Consider the following 22,345-nt stretch of genomic DNA (forward strand, 5'->3'; position numbering starts at 1 on the left):
GGGATCGAAAGTGTAATTTTTTCAGAATGGGTGCATTTCTCGCTCTCTTGAAGACAAGGGACAGAGCGGTCAGGGATGAGTTGATGACGTTGCTAAAGAAGGTCTCCGGAAATGGTCTGGAGAAGAGAGGAGGATAGGGTCAAGCGGGCAGGTTGTTGGGCGCCCGTCAACTGCGCATCTGGAGAGAGCAGCACAGGGTCCGTTAAAGACACTCCTTTGATATAAAGTCATTTTTGACTAAAATAATAACGTGCCAGTTTGTCACTTTCAAGAAGTTGGAGTAATAACATTTTCAAATACTTAATACAATGGCTCGAATCAGGTTTTGGGTTTAGATTTCTAGAAAATGTACAACTGGTCATTTTTAGCAGCAGAGACAGACTTCTCAAAGGAGGGAAATCACGGCAGGTTCGACTTCCAACAGTCTTCTTCCAGCGGTCCCGGTAGACTCCGGGATGTTGTTCTGTGAGCTGCAATGAGTCGTTTAGGAATTCTGGTTATGTAATTTCCTCCTGAGGAGTTGAGAGTCAAAGGATGCAGAAAGGGAAGAGAGGATGCAGGAGGCAGAATGGATGGTTGGAGAAGTATGCAGCAGAGGCAAGATTGATAGTGGAAGAGGTAAAAGTATTGATTTGAAGGAAAGACAGCAGATTCTGGTAAGTCTAGAGGCAACATACAAACTATTATAAAGTTAGGTACTTATCAGACATCTAATAGTCAAGATTAGGTTTGATCTATGATCACTGATCATCATGTGTGTAGTGCTGGGGAGCGGTGAGGGAGAACCTTCATTTTAAGAATACAGAGGAAAGAAAATATTCTGAGGAATTCAAATAAAATATATTTAATGACCAGGTGAATGGTAACGTCACTCAGTTACAAAAAGCTATAAATTTCTAAAAGATTTTAGGATGGTTAGCTGAAGCTGAATAGTAAAAAAGTATGGAATTTCAAAGGTCTAGACAGATGGTTAAGGGCTTGTAAAGTAAGGCTGACCACTTGGGAAGGGATCTACACCTGTTGGTGAAGAAGCTCTCGGGGTGTGCGAGGTTTAACCTGTTGGTTAAGGGGACGAAGAAGGCCCTGTAAGGTTTACAGTGTTGGTTAAGTGCTGATCCATGTTTCCGTAAGTGCCAAGACCTGTTGGTTAGGGCTGGAGGTAAGCATAGGCTGAGATGAAGTTTGCCTTGTTGGCCGCAGATCGGCAGTAAGGCTTTCCCTGTAAGGTTTACACCTGTTGGTTAAGGGCTTGTAAGTAGATTAGCTTTCCCTGTAAGGTTTACACCTGTTGGTTGGAGGGCCTGTATGGTCCCTGTAAGAGTCTAGGACTGTTGGGAAGGGACACATAGTTGAAGGCTTTCCCTGTAAGAGGCACCTGTTGGTTAAGGAGCCTGTAATGACAAGGGACCTGTAACGTCTCGACACTGTTCAGTTAAGGTTAAGGAATCTTATAGACCAAAATGATTGAAATGATACAGTACTGTTGGTTAAGGGCTTGTAAGTAAGGCTTTCCCTGTAAGGTTTACACCTGTTGGTTAAGGGCTTGTAAGAAGGCTTTTCCTGTAAGGTTTACACCTGTTGGTTAAGGGCTTGTAAGTGCTGCTTTCCTGGCTGTAAGGTTTACACCTGTTGGTTAAGGGCTTGTAAATAAGCTTTCCCTGTAAGGTTTACACCTGTTGGTTAAGGGCTTGTAAGTAAGGCTTTCCCTGTAAGGTTTAGCTGTTGGTTAAACTTGTTGTAAGGCTTTCCCTGTAAGGTTACACCTGTTGGTTAAGGGCTTGTAAGTAAGGCTTTCCCTGTAAGGTTTACAAATGTTGGTTAGCTAACTTGTAAATTAAGATAATTTAAATCTACCCTCTAAACTACACAATTATCTTGGTTAAGGGCTTGTAAAGTAAGCTTTCCCTAGCTAGCTTTACACCACTGTTGAAGTTCAGGAGTGTAATAGTTTCCCTGTAAGGTTTACACCTGTTGACGTTAAGGGCTTGTAAGCTAGCTGCTTTCCAGATAGCAGTTTACACCTGTTAGTTAAGGGCTTGTAAGTAAGGCTTTCCCTGTAAGGTTTACACCTGTTGGTTGATAAGGGCTTGAAGAAATTGCTAATTTCCCTGTAAATTTACACCTGTTGGTTAATGAAATGTAATGAAAATTAATGTAAAGTTATACACCTGTTGGTTTAGGGCCTGTAAGTTCTTTGGCTTTCCCTGTAATCTACACCTGTTGGTTAAGGGCCTGTAAATCCGTAAGGCTTTCCATCTGTAAGCTCTGTACACCTGTTGGTTAAAATAGGCTAACTAGGTAAGAAACATTATTGTAGATGGTTTTACACCTGTTGTTTAAAGCCTGTAAGTAAGGCTTTCCCTGTAAGGTTTACCCTGTTGGTTAAGGGCTTGTATCCCCCAAAAAGTTTCCAAAAGCTTCAAACCTGTTGGTTAAGGCCCCTAAGTAAATTCCCTGTAAGGTCTACACCTGTTGGTTAAGGGCTTGTAAGTAAGGCTTTCCCTGTAAGGTCTACACCTGTTGGTTAAGGGCTTGTAAGTAAGGCTTTCCCTGTAAGGTTTACACCTGTTGTATTTGGCGCATGTGACAAATACAATTTGATTTATTAGATTTTTGGTTAAGAACGCATGATATTTTGCCACGGCTTTCCGTTTGATTTCTCGATCAAGTGGTATTATTTCAAATGCAGAATAGGTATTTATTTAGTATTTACAGATGCTTAAGGGAGCAATTTGAAATAGATTCTGACTGTGCTCGGCCTTCAGCTTGATGTGCCTGGTCTGAGGCTCACGGCACCTGTTGGTTACCGAGTTTGGAACTCAATAGTGAGTGTTACAACCGAGGACAGACGTAAAGCTTCAGCCCTCAGCAGCCCGTTCTGTGATTTGTGTGGCCTACCACTTTGCAAATGAGCCGTTGTTTCTCCTAGATGTTTCAACTTCCCAATAACAGCTTTACAGTTGACTGGGGAATTCTAGCAAGAAATGTTTTGAACCACTTTGTGGAAAGGTGGCATCCTATTTGACTGTGCCACGTTGAAAGTCACTGAGATTTTCATTAAGGCCATTCTAGTGCTAATGTTTGTCTATGGAGATTGCATGGCTGTGTGCTCGATTTTATAACCAGTAAGCAAAGGTAAATAAAATCATTTATTTGAAGGGCTTCTGTCCAATACTTGACTCTCAGTTATATAAAAAATTAAGTAACCTTTATTTAACTAGAAAGTCAGTTAAGAAAAATTATTTATTACAATGACGGTCTAAGAAAGCAAAGTTAACTGCCATTCAGGGGAACAGTGTTTTAGCACGCAGGGGAAAAAACCAGTTAACTGCCTTTTCAGGGGAACAGTGGGTTAACTACATTGTTCAGGGGAACAGTGGGTTAACTGCCTTGTTCAGGGGAACAGTGGGTTAACTGTTTTTTCACATGGGTTAACTTCATTGTTAGGGAACAGTGGGTTAACTGCCTTTTCTCAGGGGCAGAACAAAGATGTTTACCTTGTCAGCTCCTTTTACTGTCCCAATTCTAACCACTAGGTTACCTGCCGCACCAAAAGTGTAATATAGTGTAATTATGCACATACTTTCAACTGATCAGACCACATATCACGTCACGTTGGTTTGCTAAACTCATGCGCAGAAACACATTATTGGGTCTAACGGTCGTCACAGCCGAACTGCGCATGTGCAGTGGTCAAATCAATGACACTACTTCGAATAAAGTCATTTTTGGACTCAAATAATAACGTGGTTTGTCACTTTCACAGTTGGAGTAATAACATGTTCAAATATCTTAATACATTGGCTCAATCTAGGTTTTGGCTTTTAGATTTCAAGAAAATTATATGCATAGGAATCATTTTGTGACAAAATATCTTGTTTAAAACCCCAAATCACGGCATTTTTCATCCAAAAGTCTTCTAGCGCCCCGGAGCATCAACAGGTTAAGGGCTTGTTATGTAATTTCCCTGAAGTCTGACACCTGTTTGTTAAGGGCACTTACAGTAATGGATTTCCCTGTAAGGTTTACACCTGTTGGTTAAAGGCTTGTAAGTAAGTATTGATTTGAAGGAAAGACGAGCAGATTCTGGTAAGTCTAGAGGCAACATACAAACTATTATAAAGTTAGGTCGTCATTAGACATCTAATAGTCAAGATTAGGTTTGATCTATGATCACTGATCATTATGTGTGTAGTGCTGGGAAGAACTTTCACTTTGAGAACACACGAAGAAAATATTCTGATCAATTCTAAATAAATTATATTTAATGACCTGGTAAATGGTAACGTTATTGTTACAAAAAATATTCCATTTCTAATAAGATTTTAGGACGGTTAGCTGAAGATGAATAGTAAAAAAAAAGAAACAGGGTTGGAGGATGGATTTTATTCATCTTCCAAAACAGTGCTCTCCAATCCTGTTCCTGGATTGATACCATCCTGTAGGTTTTCATTACTATTCAAAACTAGCAGTCCTGATTAAAATAATGCGTTGGTTTATAATATAAATCATGCTATTTACAACTGGGATTGTAGTGAACCCCTACCGGAGGGTAGCGCTCCAGAAACAGGGTTGGAGAGACCTGTAATGAAAGACTATTCAATAGAATACATATGTCGATACAAACGTTGATGTAATAAATTATGACGTGATCTGAACAGGTTTAGACTGGTCATCTATGATATGTAGGTTATATACAGTACATTATCTGTCCTGTTACTGGTAGGACTATAACCTGTTATGAAAGACTATTGAATAGAACAGGTTTAGGCTGGTCAAACTATGATATGTAGGTTATATACATTACATTCTCTGTCCTGCTACTGGTAGGACTATAACATCATGTGAACTGATCATGAACAGGTTTAGACTGGTCATCTATGATAATGTAGTTTATATCAGGCAGTACATTCTCTGTCCTGCTACTGGTAGGACTATAACATTATGTGAACTGATCTGAACAGGTTTAGGCTGGTCATCTATGATATGTAGGCTATAGCTGAGGTATAGACCTTGATCTGCATATCACAAACAAACTGCTACTATACATTATAACCTAGTCTACTTTACATAATATAACATATCACTAACAACCCACTACTATACATTATAACCTAGTCTACTTTACATAATATAACATATCACTAACAACCCACTACTATACATTATAACCTAGTCTACTTTACATAATATAATATATCACTAACAACCCACTACTATAAATTATAACCTAGTCTACTTTACATAATATAACATATCACTAACAACCCACTACTATGCATTGTAACCTAGTCTACTTTACATACTATATAACATATCACTAACAACCCACTACTATACATTATAACCTGGTCATCTTTACATAATATAACATATCACTAACCCACTACTATACATTATAACCTAGTCTACTTTACATAATATAACATCTATATATCACTAACAACAGGTTTATACATTATAATCTAATCTATTTACATTATATAACTAACAACCCACTACTATACATTATAACCTAGTCTACTTTACATAATATAACATATCACTAACAACCCACTACCATACATTATAACCTAGTCTACTTTACATAATATAACATATCACTAACAACCCACTACCATACATTATAACCTAGTCTACTTTACATAATATAACATATCACTAACAACCCACTACTATACATTATAACCTAGTGTACTTTACATAATATAACATATCACTAACCCACTACTATACATTATAACCTAGTCTACTTTACATAATATAACATCTATATATCACTAACAACCCACTACTATACATTATAACCTAATCTACTTTACATAATATAACTAACAACCCACTACTATACATTATAACCTAGTCTACTTTACATAATATAACATATCACTAACAACCCACTACCATACATTATAACCTAGTCTACTTTACATAATATAACATATCACTAACAACCCACTACTATACATTATAACCTAGCCTACTTTACATAATATAACATATCACTAACAACCCACTACCATACATTATAACCTAGCCTACTTTACATAATATAACATCAATTACTTGATGCAAAAACACTTTTTTGAATGGGTCAATGATTTCCCCCTCAGATCAATCATGTCCGTTTTAGCCCTTCTGTCTACATTCTCAGAAACATTTAGAAAAGAACAGATTGAAAGACAATAAATATCATACTTTTAGTGAATACAAATAATTGTGTTACTGTACTGTCTATAACTACCTTAACAAACAGTGACTTATTATTATTATTGTTGCTGTACTGTCTATAACTACCTTAACAAACAGTGACTTATTATTATTATTATTATTGTTGCTGTACTGTCTATAACTACCATAACAAACAGTGACTTATTATTATTATTGTTGTTGCTGTACTGTCTATAACTACCTTAACAAACAGTGACTTATTATTATTATTGTTGCTGTACTGTCTAGAACTACCTTAACAAACAGTGACTTATTATTATTATTATTATTGTTGCTGTACTGTCTAGAACTACCTTAACAAACAGTGACTTATTATTATTATTATTATTGTTGTTGTACTGTCTAGAACTACCTTAACAAACAGTGACTTATTATTATTATTGTTGCTGTACTGTCTATAACTACCTTAACAAACAGTGACTTATTATTATTATTATTATTGTTGCTGTACTGTCTAGAACTACCTTAACAAACAGTGACTTATTATTATTATTATTATTGTTGCTGTACTGTCTATAACTACCTTAACAAACAGTGACTTATTATTATTATTGTTGCTGTACTGTCTATAACTACCTTAACAAACAGTGACTTATTATTATTATTATTATTGTTGTTGCTGTACTGTCTATAACTACCTTAACAAACAGTGACTTATTATTATTATTGTTGCTGTACTGTCTAGAACTACCTTAACAAACAGTGACTTATTATTATTATTATTATTGTTGTTGTACTGTCTAGAACTACCTTAACAAACAGTGACTTATTATTATTATTGTTGCTGTACTGTCTATAACTACCTTAACAAACAGTGACTTATTATTATTATTACAGACAGTTGCCATGGAGATGAAATGCCACAACTACATATTCATGTGATTGCATTAAATCACCTGATTGTTTCTATATGTCTGTTAGTAAATGTTTTATTTCTCAAACGAGATAATGGATAAATGTGAACAATTGACATTCAGTAGTTAGTTGTCACCATATTAACCACAACCAACATGTTGGATCTCTGTTTAGGGGTCAGTGCTCTAAAATGAGTCTCTCTGGGGAGAGAGGAGGAGGGGCGCTGCCTCTAAAATGAGTCTCTCTGGGAGAGAGAGGAGGGGGCCCTGCCTCTAAAATGCATCTCTCTGGGGGACATGACACCAAAGCTAAGAGGTAAGATGACCATTTATAAAGAATTTATCGAGTTCATAAAAAATAAATAGCTATCTTAAGATGAAACACTATACATCCATCGTTTATCAGGAATGGAATGTTGGTATCCTGTATATCTGACTGTGATATGTGGTTGTCTCACCTTGATATCTTAAGATGAATGCACTTACTGTAAATCACTCTGGATAAGAGCATCTGCTAAATCAGGGGTTCTCAATCTGGGGTCTGTGGAGGTACTGCAGGGGTTCTCAATCCGGGGTCTGTGGAGGTACTGTAGGGGTTCTCAATCCGGGGTCTGGGGAGGTACTGGAATCCGGGGTCTGTGGACTGCAGGGGTTCTCAATCCGGGGTCTGGGGAGGTACTGCAGGGGTTCTCAATCCGGGGTCTGTGGAGGTACTGCAGGGGTTCTCAATCCGGGGTCTGTGGAGGTACTGCAGGGGTTCTCAATCTGGGGTCTGTGGAGGTACTGCAGGGGTTCTCAATCCGGGGTCTGTGGAGGTACTGCAGGGGTTCTCAATCTGGGGTCTGTGGAGGTACTGCAGGGGTTCTCAATCCGGGGTCTGTGGAGGTACTGCAGGGGTTCTCAATCCGGGGTCTGTGGAGGTACTGCAGGGGTTCTCAATCCGGGGTCTGTGGAGGTACTGCAGGGGTTCCACGGCACCCTGAATTTACTCGTTGCAATGTACAACTGCAGGGTTCTCAATCTGGGGTCTGTGGAGGTACTGCAGGGGTTCTCAATCCGGGGTCACACCCGTTTAACAACTCTAAATATCTTTGGCATAGTAGGTATCAAGTCCCTTGCCAATAATGTTGCCTACAACGTTGCAACAATGTTCATTTTCATCAAACTCATATTACACCCGAGATGCCTTCAAATGCCCAATTTATATCCATGCGCAATTTAGGACTATTATTTAACAATGTGATGTTGCGCTCCAAAGGGAGAACTTGAAATAATATGATGTAGATAATTAAATCATCAAAAGAAAAACATGTTTAGAAAACAAGGTTCCTTATAGAGCCAAAAAGGCTTCTATCACTTCCTTAAAATATGAAATCAATAAAAGTTTTATATATTTTGGGGTTCAGTGAAGAAGAACCTCTAGAGTTCTGATCAACAAAAGGTTCGTGTTTTGAGGATGTGAACCCAGCAGCCTTCCAGTGGTCAGATCAATTCCACCTGTTTTTTCCAGCGCAAGGCCCGGGATTCGAACCAGCCACCTTTCGGTCACAGCTCCAACTCCAACCAGAGTTAATCTGCCAAAATGAAGAAAAATGCTATGCAGTTATACATAATTATTATACATAACTCATTGCCAAAAGCACAAGACATACTGTTGCATGTAGGTCTATATTATTTATGGGTTGATCACATAGAAATATAAAAACATTATTTTTAACTATTGCAATGCAATTACATGTGGCACAGGAACCACTGACTCACTGCATTATTCTATAGTATTATCAAGACACCTGCTGTTAACTCTTAACTACTTAGGACAGCTCACGAGGTGTCCTAAATATCTGCCGACGAGGTTGGTAGGTAATTTAGGTAACGGGTAGGTAACTAGATAATTTATACCCATAAGTGTAAAATGTCTTTATTCTCAGCACTTATACGACCAATTTTCTACTCTGAGACACTTTGTGGATGTGGACCCAGATCTCAACATATTGTTATAAAAAAACATAGAATGTTTGTTTTACATAATAATACAAAATTAATATTACTAATGTAACCCACTGTAAAGACTGGGTTTAGTTGATTGTGTTCCACTGCTCATGTCTGTGTTCTGGAACTGTCCGCGTCCCCGTACAGAACTGTCCGCGTCCCCGTATAGAACTGTCCGCGTCCACGTTCGGTGTGGCGCCAAGCCGGTTACGCGCAGAGTGGACTGAGGTGATCTTGGGGAATAACGACGGAGTTTGTTACAGTGTTGAGACACCGAAGTTTACTGTTCAATGCGCTTTTTTCTTTACGGTCAGGGACAGTGTGAGTGTAGCCAGATCCTTTTCACTCTCTATCCTTGTTTCATTTTGTGGTTCACCGGATTCATCATCGAGACGAGGGACAGACGAACGACCTGCTAACTAACAAAGCTAGTCGGTACAGCTCTCTACCAGCAGCATCCTAGTTATCCTAGCTAGTACAGCTCGGTAAGCTTGCTAGCTACTCTACCAGCAGCATCCTAGTTATCCTAGCTCGTCGGTACAGCTCGGTAATCTAGCTAGCTACTCTACCAGCAGCATCCTAGTTATCCTAGCTATTCGGTACAGCTCGGTAATCTAGCTAGCTACTCTACCAGCAGCATCCTAGTTATCATAGCTATTCGGTACAGCTCGGTAAACTAGCTAGCTACTCTACCAGCAGCATCCTAGTTATCCTAGCTATTCGATACAGCTCGGCAAACTAGCTAGCTACTCTACCAGCAGCATCCTAGTAACCATAGCTACCACTACATCATCACCGGCTGTCTCATCACCGGCTGCATTTCTTGTGGACCGATGGAGCTCCCCGGTTGTTTCTTCCACCTGTTAAATCCCGGTGAGGCTTCTCCCTCTCTCGTTGACGGATGCTGTCTACCTCTGTCCGGCTCTCCTCTCTTCACTAGATGGACAGTAACTTTAGTGTTTAACCCCTCCGTGTCCAATGACCAAACTTTTGAATATTATTTTCAGGGCGCCTCAATAGCAGGTATTGAACACCGGGTAAATAATCACTAGTCAGAACCTCAACCACCGTAAACATTCACTATAAAAAATAATCTTAATATCTGATATTGCGAGTAAACAACCTCGAGAGTGCGTCTTCCAGCCCTCCAATAAATTACATCATTCAACCCTCTCGGTTAGTAAATTTACCTCAACATCCCCCGGAGAAGGCAGAGTAACGACACCAGCCTTTTAGCGGGGCTGACAGACTGACCGCGACGCTAAATTAATTTCGTCATTAATAATGACACACTGCTCTCGCGCCATTAACTAACGTCTGGAAGTCAGTTCTATTTGTGAAACTCTTCTTATGTTTCCCCATCTGAGCTCAGAGTAGATGAGAGATGTAATGTTTGTCTCTGTTGTGTTGAAGACCAATCCAGCAGGAGAGACCAGCCTCCCCTGTACCCAGCTGTGTGTCCATGAAGAGTGACCAGTCTATGAATCAACCTCTAACCTTTAGAGAGGGAGACTTTTCTACTGAACAAAGGTAAGAAGAACTCATGGGTCCTGGTCAGTGAGTTAAACAACACTGTCTCTAGTCATTTCTCCTCTCCCACTTTCCCATTTATTTTTGTTGTTTTCATAATCCATAGGCTAATAATTTTGTCCATTTTCATAGTCCTGAAACAATATTAAACAGACACAATGTTTCCTCCGTGTGTGTGTGTGTGCACTCCCTGGATGAGGAGTGGTAATCTCTATCCTGATTTTCTAGTCACTTTTACCTTTACCAACATGTACATATTACCTCAACTACCTGGTACCCTGCACATTGACTCAGTACTGGTACTCCTTATAGTCTCATTATTACCTCAACTACCTGGTACCCTGCACATTGACTCAGTACTGGTTCTCCTTATAGCCTCATTATTACCTCAACTACCTGGTACCCTGCACATTGACTCAGTACTGGTACTCCTTATAGCCTCATTATTACCTCAACTACCTGGTACCCTGCACATTGACTCAGTACTGGTACTCCTTATAGCCTCATTATTACCTCAACTACCTGGTACCCTGCACATTGACTCAGTACTGGTTCTCCTTATAGTCTCATTATTACCTCAACTACCTGGTACCCTGCACATTGACTCAGTACTGGTACTCCTTATAGCCTCATTATTCCATCCATTTGAGAGTGAGGCAAATATATAGCATTTTGCGGGGAAAAAACATGATTATTTGTCTCTCTGAAATGAAGACATCAAGTGATTTTAAACAAATACATATCTGTACATATCAATCTCATACCATGATTAAAAAATCCTCTGCATAGTCCAATCCTTGTTTTCAGACACAAAACATCTGACACAAGCATATTTAACCATGATTAGATAGTGAAAAAACACACCAATCTCTTTCAGAAATGCTTTAAACAATAAAAGCTAATTTATGAACATTTCTGAAAAGTGATATGTAGTGTTTTGGAATGAAACTCTTCTTATGTTTCCCCATCTGAGCTCAGAGTAGATGAGAGATGTAATGTTTGTCTCTGTTGTGTTGAAGACCAATCCAGCAGGAGAGACCAGCCTCCCCTGTACCCAGCTGTGTGTCCATGAAGAGTGACCAGTCTATGGGTCAACCTCTATACTTTAGAGAGGGAGACTTTTCTACTGAACAAAGGTAAGAAGAACTCATGGGTCCTGGTCAGTGAGTTAAACAACACTGTCTCTAGTCATTTCTCCTCCCATTTTTCATTATTATTATTATTTTTTTCATAATCCATAGGCTAATCTTTTTGTCCATTTTCATAGTCCTAAAACAATATTAGACAAACACAACACTCCCTCCGTGTGTGTGTGTGTGTGTGTGTGTGTGTGTGTGTGTGTGTGTTGAACAAACACCACATGTGTGTGTGTGTGTGTGTGTGTGTGTGTGTGTGTGTGTGTGTGTGTGCACTCCCTGGATGAGGAGATGTAATCTCATGTTTTGTCCACAGAAACCAACAGGAGAGATCAGAGTCAGAGATTCTCAGTGGTCAGTCTTCCCAGAGTCATCAAACAGACCTGGCCTCCATATTCAGTGTATGTAATCCTGTTATGTACATTTGTTTTTGTTTACCTCAAGTAAAGTTGATCTGTCAATCATTCATTAATGTGTTAATGAGAAAGCATTTATTCTCTTGCTTAACTTATTTACTTTATTTATTTCAGATGCTTGAAGAGAAAATTATGACATTTGTGAAGAACGAGCTGAAGATATTCAAGAGGATTCTTAGTCCAGAACTCCCAGAAGGCTTTGAGAGACAGAAGCAGGATAAGGAAGTGGAGGATGCTGAAGATGAGAAGCAGGAGAGCAGTGCCAGAGAGGGGGCTCTGAAGATCACACTGCACATCTTGAGGAAAATGAACCAGAAGGAGCTTGCTGACACACTGGAGAAATGTAAGATCTGTCTGACTCATGTTGAATGATGTTTTATAACATTTAAAAGCTGTAGCTAAAGTACAGCTAAAGTAGCTGTGTAACTCAATGATATTGTAGCAGCCTTAACACAACACCTAGTGACCTCATCAAGTAGCAGCAGGGATGTGTTGTGGTGATTAATTTAGAGAAAGAGAGAACATTAATAATACCATCAATAATACCAATAATAATATAATCAGTCACACCAGTCTGTAATGCTTTATGAAAACATTTACAGATTTAGACAGTCAGTTACGAGAACAAATTGTTATCATTTAAAACTTTATAACAGTCCTACAATACTGTAGGTATTAAAACAGACGTAACATTAATATCCTCTGTGTTATTTCTAGATTCAGATGAACTTGCTGTGATTTGCCAACGTGAACTCAAATCTAATCTAAAGAAGAAGTTTCAATGTGTATTTGAGGGGATCGCTCAACAAGGAAACCCAACACTTCTCAATAAGATCTACACAGAGCTCTACATCACAGAGGGTGGAACAGGAGAGGTCAATAATGAACATGAGCTGAGACAGATTGAGACAACAACCAGGAAACAAGCAAGACCAGAGACTGCAATCAAATGTAACGACATCTTCAAACCCTTGACTGGACAAGACAAACCTATCAGAACTGTGCTGACAAAGGGAGTCGCTGGTATTGGAAAAACAGTCTCTGTGCAGAAGTTCATTCTAGACTGGGCTGAAGGAAAAGCAAATCAGGATGTCCAATTTGTATTTTCATTCCCTTTTCGGGAGCTGAATTTGATGAAAGAGGACAAACACACTTTCATTGAACTTCTCAATCACTTCTCAATGGAAACCAAACAATCAGGAATCTCCAACTACGACAAGTACAAAGTTCTGTTCATCTTTGATGGTCTGGATGAGTGCCGACTGCCCCTAGACTTCCAGAACAACAAAATCTGTTGTGACGTCACCAAGTCAACCTCAGTGGATGTTCTGCTGACAAATCTCATCAAGGGAAATCTGCTTCCCTCTGCTCTCCTCTGGATAACTACCCGACCTGCAGCAGCCAATCAGATCCCTTCAGGTTGTGTTGACCAGGTGACAGAGGTACGAGGGTTCAATGACCCACAGAAGGAGGAGTACTTCAGGAAGAGATTCAGTGATGAGGACCTGGCCAGCAGAATCATCTCACACATAAAGACATCAAGGAGCCTCCACATCATGTGCCACATTCCAGTCTTCTGTTGGATTTCTGCAACAGTCCTTGAAGACATGCTGAAACATAAGAGAGAAGAGATGCCCAAGACTCTGACTGAGATGTACATACACCTTGTGGTGTTTCATACCAAACAGAAGAATGAAAAGTATCTTGGGAAAGAAGAGACCGATCCACACTGGAATAAAGAGAGCATTCTGTCACTGGGAAAACTGGCTTTTCAACAGCTTGTGAACGGCAATCTGATTTTCTATGAAGAAGACCTGAAAGAGGCTGGCATTGATATCAATGAAGCCTCAGTGTACTCAGGATTGTGCACACAGATCTTTAAAGAGGAATGTGGGCTGTACCAGAACAAGATGTACTGCTTCGTGCATCTGAGCATTCAGGAGTTTCTGGCTGCTGTATATGTGTTCCTCTCATTCATCAACAACAATGAAAATCTAATGGCCAAACCTCAAACAACGTCCAGCAACGATTTTCTACTGAAGACAGAAGTTACTGTCTACAAGAGCGCTGTGGATGAAGCCTTACAAAGTGAGACAGGAAACCTGGACCTTTTCCTCCGCTTCCTTCTAGGCCTCTCACTGGAGTCCAATCAGAAGCACCTACGGGGTCTACTGACAAAGACAAGAAGCAGCTCACAGAGCCATGAAGAAACAGTCAAGTACATCAAGGAGAAGATCAGGGAGAATCCCTCTCCAGAGAGGTGCATCAATCTGTTCCACTGTCTGAATGAACTGAATGACCATTCTCTAGTGGAGGAGATCCAAAGATACCTGAGATCAGGAAGTGTCTCCAGTGATGAACTCTCACCTGCACAGTGGTCAGCGCTGGTCTTTGTGTTGCTGACTTCAGAAAAGGAGCTGGATGTGTTTGACCTGAAGAAATACTCCAGATCAGAGGAAGGTCTTCTGAGGCTGCTGCCAGTGGTCAAAGCCTCCAGAGTTTCTCTGTGAGTAAATACAAATACATTTAAGTGCTAATGGTCTGGAAGAACTATTCAGTTTAGAGAAAAAAAATATATTATTGAATAACATATTGAATCAGTGCATTTGTGTTCACATTAGTATAACAAAATGACCATACAATTCTAGGAGACAGAAGATGAATCTATATGTTGTTTGGTGTTAAACGAACAGTGTGTTTGTGAAGTCATGATGATCTCTTTATCAGGCTGTGAGGCTGTCTAGTCACAGAGGAAGGCTGTGCTTCTCTGGCCTCAGCTCTGAAGTCAAACCCCTCACACCTGAGAGAGATGGATCTGAGTAACAATGACCTGAAGGATTCAGGAGTGAAGCTGCTCTCTGCTGGACTGGGGAATCCCCACTGTAAACTGGAGACTCTGAGGTCAGTATTCCTGTAATGTGTTTACCAGACATAGTCCACATCATACAGACACACATAGTCCACATCACATGTGTTTACCAGACACATAGTCCACATCACACAGACACACATAGTCCACATCATACAGACACACATAGTCCACATCACATGTGTTTACCAGACACATTTAAAGTCCATTCATACATAGTGTTTACCAGACACATCACATGTGTTTACCAGACACATAGTCCACATCACATAGACATGTTTACCAGACACATAGTCCATATCCACAGACATACATACATCCACATCACATGTGTTTACCAGGCACATAGTCCACATCACACAGACATACATAGTCCTGTCATTTTGGACACACATAGTCACATCACATGTATTTACCAGAAGCACATAGTCCACATCACACAGACACACATAGTCCACATCATACAGACACACATAGTCCACATCACATGTGTTTACCAGACACATAGTCCACAGAGTGTTTACACAACACACATAGTCCACATCTGTTACAGACACATAGTCCACATTAGCATGTTTTGTTTAGCCAGTTACACATAGTCCACATCACCTCTGTTTATTGGTGTTTACCAGACATGTTTTGTTGTAGTCCTCTCACATTGGTTACCATGGTGACAGCATAGGTAATGGTGACATCACATGTGTTTACCAGACACATAGTCCATCACATGACACAGCATGTTAGTCCACATCTGTTAGACACACATGTTTTGTTGTAGTCCACATCAATGGTGAGAGGTTAGCATGTTTTGTTGTCCACATCATACAGACAATGGTCCACATCACATGTGTTTACCCAGTTATTGGTAATGGTGAGAGGTTAGCATGTTTTGTTGTAGCCATCACATGGTGACAGACATGTTTTGTTTAGTCTCTGTCCACATCATGGTGAGACAGCATGTTTTGTCCACATCACTCTGTTATTTACCAGACACAGAGTCCATCACATGTTTACCAGACAATAGTCCACATCACATGTGTTTGTTGTAGTCCATCATCATACAGACACATGGTGAGTCCATGTTTTGTTGTACCTCTGTTATTGGTATGGTGAGAGGTTAGCATGTTTTGTTTACCTCTGTTACATAGTCCACATCATATGTTTTGTTTAGCCAGTTATTGGTACATAGTCCACATCATGTTTTGTTTACTCATTGGTAAGGGTGACATAGTCCACATCACATTATGTTTACCAGACACATAGTCCACATCATATGTGTTTACCAGACACATAGTCCACATCACATGTTTTGTTGTAGTTGCTCTGACACAATGTCCACATTACATGTTTTACTTTAGCCAGTTACACAGTGACAGGTTACATGTTTTGTTGTACCTCTGTTATTGGTAATGGTGAGAGGTTAGCATGTTTTGTTTATCCTCTGTTATTGGTAATGGTCCAGATCAGTCATGTTTTGTTGTACTCTGATTGGTACATGGTCCACATCACATGTTTTGTTGTAGACTCTGTTATTGGTAATGGTGAGATGTTACATAGTCCTCAACTCACATTCATTTTACCATGATTCACATAGTTTCTTATGTGTTTATTAATGGCATCATATACAGACAATTTATTAGTTTAGATCACATGTTATCTACTCAGACAGAACATAGTCCACATCATACCATTTTATTTTGCTCAAAACACATAGTCCACATCACATGTTTTGACAGTGAAACTTGACTTTTTAAATTTGCTTGCTATACTCCAGTCATTTTGGATTTGAGAAAACAGTTTAATTTTAGGTGAAACAGATATGTCAAAATATTTTCCTTTAAATAAAAGGTGAATTATATAATGAGATTTAAATCCAAAATGTTGGAGTTAGAGACACATTTGCTTCACTGTTGTAGATATCTGTGGACTCTCTCACTCTTTATTATTAATGATTCAGTCACTGTCTAAATTTCTGTAATCATGGCAGTCAAATCTGATTCTAGTCATTGGCTGTGGCTTCTGGAAAATCAATACCAAATGCTGATACCTTTGACTGTCTTTAACTGACACTATTTAAGTGTTCTGGTCAGTGATACTCATGACTTTGTAAAATGGGGGATCTGCAGAAACTTAAAGATCATTTGTTAGTTCTAAAATGACAGACATGTCATTTATAAATAGTATAACTCAAATAATCTGAATAGTGACATTAATAGACTGAAAAGTAGACTGACCAGACCAGTTTCAGACCTAAGAAGTTTCAGTCAGAAATGACAGACATACTATCAACTTAGATTGTAACTGAGTAATAAAGTCCACACCATATCTTTATTTTTTTGATTAGGTGAATGGTGAGAGGTAACGTTTTAAATGTGGCTCTATAGAACTCCAGCAACCTCTGGACTCTTTATTTGAGATCAAATGATTATTTGAGGTGCCAGTATAACTCAAATTTTCATACAAACAAAGTTAACTCTCAGGGCAAATCTGCAGCAATACTTATGATCATTTACAATTAATAATGATACATTCATTTATTAATAGATATGGCAGGTTTCAGGACACTGATGTATCTGAATATGTTGAAAATATACTGCCATTATTTTCACCACCAAAGAATATCATTGTGGTTTTAATATGATTTGACTCTTTGCAGGCTGTCAGGCTGTCTAGTCACAGAGGAAGGCTGTGCTTCTCTGGTCTCAGCTCTGAGGTCAAACCCCTCACACCTGAGAGAGCTGGACCTGAGTAACAATGACCTGAAGGATTCAGGAGTGAAGCTGCTCTCTGCTGGACTGGAATCCCCACTGTAAACTGGAGACTCTGAGGTCAGAATTCCTGTAGTTGGTCAACAAGTGATAACTGTTCACCAGATCCACATGTTGTTTACCAGACACACATTGTCCACATCACATGTGTTCGGACAGTGAAGCTTACATTTTTAAATGTGGTGCTCTGCTCCAGCATTTTGGATTTGAGATATAATGTTTCATATTAATTGACTGTAGAATGTCACCTTTTATTTAAAGGTATTTTCATACATATATATTTTACAGTTTATAAAATAAAAAACTTTATGTATCTAGTTCTCCCATTTGAAAAAGTCATAAATTATTTTTGTCAAAAGTTTAGTATTTGGTCCCATATTCCATGCCAACAGTGATTACATCAAGCTTATGATTCTACTAACTTGTTGAATTAATTTGCAGTTTGTCTTGGTTGTGTTTTGGATGTTTTCCTAATAGAAACTAAATGGTGAATAATGTCCTGTGATTTTGGAGTCACTTCACTTGTATTGTCAGTAAGAATAGAAGATGTTTCTGAACACTTCTACATTCATGTGGATGCTACTATCATGATGAATAATCAGGAATGAATCAAGAATAATGATGAATGAGAAAGTTACAGAGGCAGAAAGATCAGACCCCCTCTGTTATTGGTAATGGTGAGAGGTTAGCATGTTTTGTTGTAGCCTCTGTTATTGGTAATGGTGAGAGGTTAGCATGTTTTGTTGTATCCTCTGTTATTGGTAATGGTGAGAGGGTTAGCATGTTTTGTTGTAGTCTCTGTTATTGGTAATGGTGAGAGTTTAGCATGTTTTGTGGAAGCATCTGATATTGGTAATGGTGAGAGGTTAGCATGTTTTGTTGTAGTCTCTGTTATTGGTAATGGTGAGAGATTAGCATGTGTTGTTGTATCCTCTGTTATTGGTAATGGTGAGAGGTTAGCATGTTTTGTTGTAGTCTCTGTTATTGGTAATGGTGAGAGGTTAGCATGTTTTGTTGTAGTTATTGGTAATGGTGAGAGGTTAGCTCTGTTATTGGTAATGGTGAGAGGTTAGTATGTTTTGTTGTTGCCTCTGATATTGGTATTGGTGAGAGGTTAGCATGTTTTGTTGTATCCTCTGTTATTGGTAATGGTGAGAGGTTAGCATGTTTTGTTGTAGTCTCTGTTATTGGTAATGGTGAGAGGTTAGTATGTTTTGTTGTAGCCTCTGTTATTGGTAATGGTGAGAGGTTAGCATGTTTTGTTGTATCTCTGTTATTGGTAATGGTGAGAGGTTAGCATGTTTTGTTGTAGTCTCTGTTATTGGTAATGGTGAGAGGTTAGTATGTTTTGTTGTATCCTCTGTTATTGGTAATGGTGAGAGGTTAGCATGTTTTGTTGTAGTCTCTGTTATTGGTAATGGTGAGAGGTTAGTATGTTTTGTTGTAGTCTCTGTTATTGGTAATGGTGAGAGGTTAGCATGTTTTGTTGTAGTCTCTGTTATTGGTAATGGTGAGAGGTTAGTATGTTTTGTTCTCTGTTATTGGTAATGGTAGTCTCTGTTATTGGTGAGAGGTTAGTATGTTTTGTTGTAGTCTCTGTTATTGGTAATGGTGAGAGGTTAGTATGTTTTGTTGTAGTCTCTGTTATTGGTAATGGTGAGAGGTTAGCATGTTTTTGTTGTAGCCTCTGTTATTGGTAATGGTGAGAGGTTAGTATGTTTTGTTGTAGCCTCTGTTATTGGTAATGGTGAGAGGTTAGCATGTTTTGTTGTAGCCTCTGTTATTGGTAATGGTGAGAGGTTAGCATGTTTTGTTGTAGCCTCTGTTATTGGTAATGGTGAGAGGTTAGCATGTTTTGTTGTAGTCTCTGTTATTGGTAATGGTGAGAGGTTAGCATGTTTTGTTGTATCCTCTGTTATTGGTAATGGTGAGAGGTTAGTATGTTTTGTTGTAGCCTCTGTTATTGGTAATGGTGAGAGGTTAGCATGTTTTGTTGTAGTCTCTGTTATTGGTCATGGTGAGAGGTTAGCATGTTTTGTTGTACCCTCTGTTATTGGTAATGGTGAGAGGTTAGCATGTTTTGTTGTAGTCTCTGTTATTGGTAATGGTGAGAGGTTAGCATGTTTTGTTGTATCCTCTGTTATTGGTATTGGTGAGAGGTTAGTATGTTTTGTTGTATCCTCTGTTATTGGTAATGGTGAGAGGTTAGCATGTTTTGTTGTAGCCTCTGTTATTGGTAATGGTGAGAGGTTAGCATGTTTTGTTGTAGCCTCTGTTATTGGTAATGGTGAGAGGTTAGTATGTTTTGTTGTAGTCTCTGTTATTGGTAATGGTGAGAGGTTAGCATGTTTTGTTGTAGTCCTCTGTTATTGGTAATGGTGAGAGGTTAGCATGTTTTGTTGTAGTCTCTGTTATTGGTAATGGTGAGAGGTTAGTATGTTTTGTTGTAGTCTCTGTTATTGGTAATGGTGAGATGTTAGCATGTTTTGTTGTAGTCCTCTGTTATTGGTAATGGTGAGAGGTTAGTATGTTTTGTTGTATCCTCTGTTATTGGTAATGGTGAGAGGTTAGTATGTTTTGTTGTAGTCTCTGTTATTGGTAATGGTGAGAGGTTAGTATGTTTTGTTGTAGCCTCTGTTATTGGTAATGGTGAGAGGTTAGCATGTTTTGTTGTATCCTCTGTTATTGGTAATGGTGAGAGGTTAGTATGTTTTGTTGTAGCCTCTGTTATTGGTAATGGTGAGAGGTTAGCATGTTTTGTTGTAGTCTCTGTTATTGGTCATGGTGAGAGGTTAGTATGTTTTGTTGTAGTCTCTGTTATTGGTAATGGTGAGAGGTTAGCATGTTTTGTTGTATCCTCTGTTATTGGTAATGGTGAGAGGTTAGTATGTTTTGTTGTAGTCTCTGTTATTGGTAATGGTGAGAGGTTAGTATGTTTTGTTGTAGTCTCTGTTATTGGTAATGGTGAGAGGTTAGCATGTTTTGTTGTAGTCTCTGTTATTGGTAATGGTGAGAGGTTAGTATGTTTTGTTGTAGTCTCTGTTATTGGTAATGGTGAGAGGTTAGCATGTTTTGTTGTAGTCTCTGTTATTGGTAATGGTGAGAGGTTAGTATGTTTTGTTGTAGTCTCTGTTATTGGTAATGGTGAGAGGTTAGTATGTTTTGTTGTAGTCTCTGTTATTGGTAATGGTGAGAGGTTAGTATGTTTTGTTGTAGTCTCTGTTATTGGTAATGGTGAGAGGTTAGCATGTTTTGTTGTAGCCTCTGTTATTGGTAATGGTGAGAGGTTAGCATGTTTTGTTGTAGCTTATGTTATTGGTAATGGTGAGAGGTTAGCATGTTTTGTTGTAGCCTCTGTTATTGGTAATGGTGAGAGGTTAGCATGTTTTGTTGTAGCCTCTGTTATTGGTAATGGTGAGAGGTTAGCATGTTTTGTTGTAGTCTCTGTTATTGGTAATGGTGAGAGGTTAGTATGTTTTGTTGTAGCCTCTGTTATTGGTAATGGTGAGAGGTTAGTATGTTTTGTTGTAGCCTCTGTTATTGGTAATGGTGAGAGGTTAGCATGTTTTGTTGTAGTCTCTGTTATTGGTCATGGTGAGAGGTTAGCATGTTTTGTTGTACCCTCTGTTATTGGTAATGGTGAGAGGTTAGCATGTTTTGTTGTAGTCTCTGTTATTGGTCATGGTGAGAGGTTAGCATGTTTTGATGTATCCTCTGTTATTGGTATTGGTGAGAGGTTAACATGTTTTGTTGTATCCTCTGTTATTGGTGATGGTGAGAGGTTAGCATGTTATGTTGTAGCCTCTGTTATTGGTAATGGTGAGAGGTTAGCATGTTTTGTTGTAGCCTCTGTTATTGGTAATGGTGAGAGGTTAGTATGTTTTGTTGTAGTCTCTGTTATTGGTAATGGTGAGAGGTTAGCATGTTTTGTTGTATCCTCTGTTATTGGTATTGGTGAGAGGTTAGCATGTTTTGTTGTAGTCTCTGTTATTGGTAATGGTGAGAGGTTAGTATGTTTTGTTGTAGTCTCTGTTATTGGTAATGGTGAGATGTTAGCATGTTTTGTTGTATCCTCTGTTATTGGTAGTGGTGAGAGGTTAGTATGTTTTGTTGTATCCTCTGTTATTGGTAGTGGTGAGAGGTTAGTATGTTTTGTTGTAGTCTCTGTTATTGGTAATGGTGAGAGGTTAGTATGTTTTGTTGTATCCTCTGTTATTGGTAATGGTGAGAGGTTAACATGTTTTGTTGTATCCTCTGTTATTGGTAATGGTGAGAGGTTAGTATGTTTTGTTGTAGCCTCTGTTATTGGTAATGGTGAGAGGTTAGCATGTTTTGTTGTAGTCTCTGTTACTGGTCATGGTGAGAGGTTAGTATGTTTTGTTGTAGTCTCTGTTATTGGTAATGGTGAGAGGTTAGCATGTTTTGTTGTATCCTCTGTTATTGGTATTGGTGAGAGGTTAGCATGTTTTGTTGTAGTCTCTGTTATTGGTGATGGTGAGAGGTTAGTATGTTTTGTTGTAGTCTCTGTTATTGGTAATGGTGAGATGTTAGC

General features: G+C 38.9%; 1 protein-coding gene across 1 annotated transcript in view; it reads left to right on the plus strand.

Moving 5' to 3' along the window:
• Window positions 1-17,784, plus strand: part of LOC135529584 (NLR family CARD domain-containing protein 3-like) — a 168,096-nt gene extending 150,312 nt beyond the window's left edge. Inside the window, exons 4-10 of the mRNA XM_064958246.1 lie at window positions 10,488-10,604; window positions 11,624-11,740; window positions 12,057-12,141; window positions 12,271-12,499; window positions 12,874-14,662; window positions 14,884-15,057; window positions 17,682-17,784. Of these exons, the coding sequence (XP_064814318.1) occupies window positions 10,488-10,604; window positions 11,624-11,740; window positions 12,057-12,141; window positions 12,271-12,499; window positions 12,874-14,662; window positions 14,884-14,890 (2,344 nt within the window). The 3' untranslated portion in view covers window positions 14,891-15,057; window positions 17,682-17,784. The remainder of the gene's footprint in view (window positions 1-10,487; window positions 10,605-11,623; window positions 11,741-12,056; window positions 12,142-12,270; window positions 12,500-12,873; window positions 14,663-14,883; window positions 15,058-17,681) is intronic.
• Window positions 17,785-22,345: the final 4,561 nt, after the last annotated feature.

The sequence above is a fragment of the Oncorhynchus masou genome, unplaced genomic scaffold (genome assembly GCF_036934945.1).
Source record: "Oncorhynchus masou masou isolate Uvic2021 unplaced genomic scaffold, UVic_Omas_1.1 unplaced_scaffold_1188, whole genome shotgun sequence".
Taxonomy (NCBI): domain Eukaryota; kingdom Metazoa; phylum Chordata; class Actinopteri; order Salmoniformes; family Salmonidae; genus Oncorhynchus; species Oncorhynchus masou.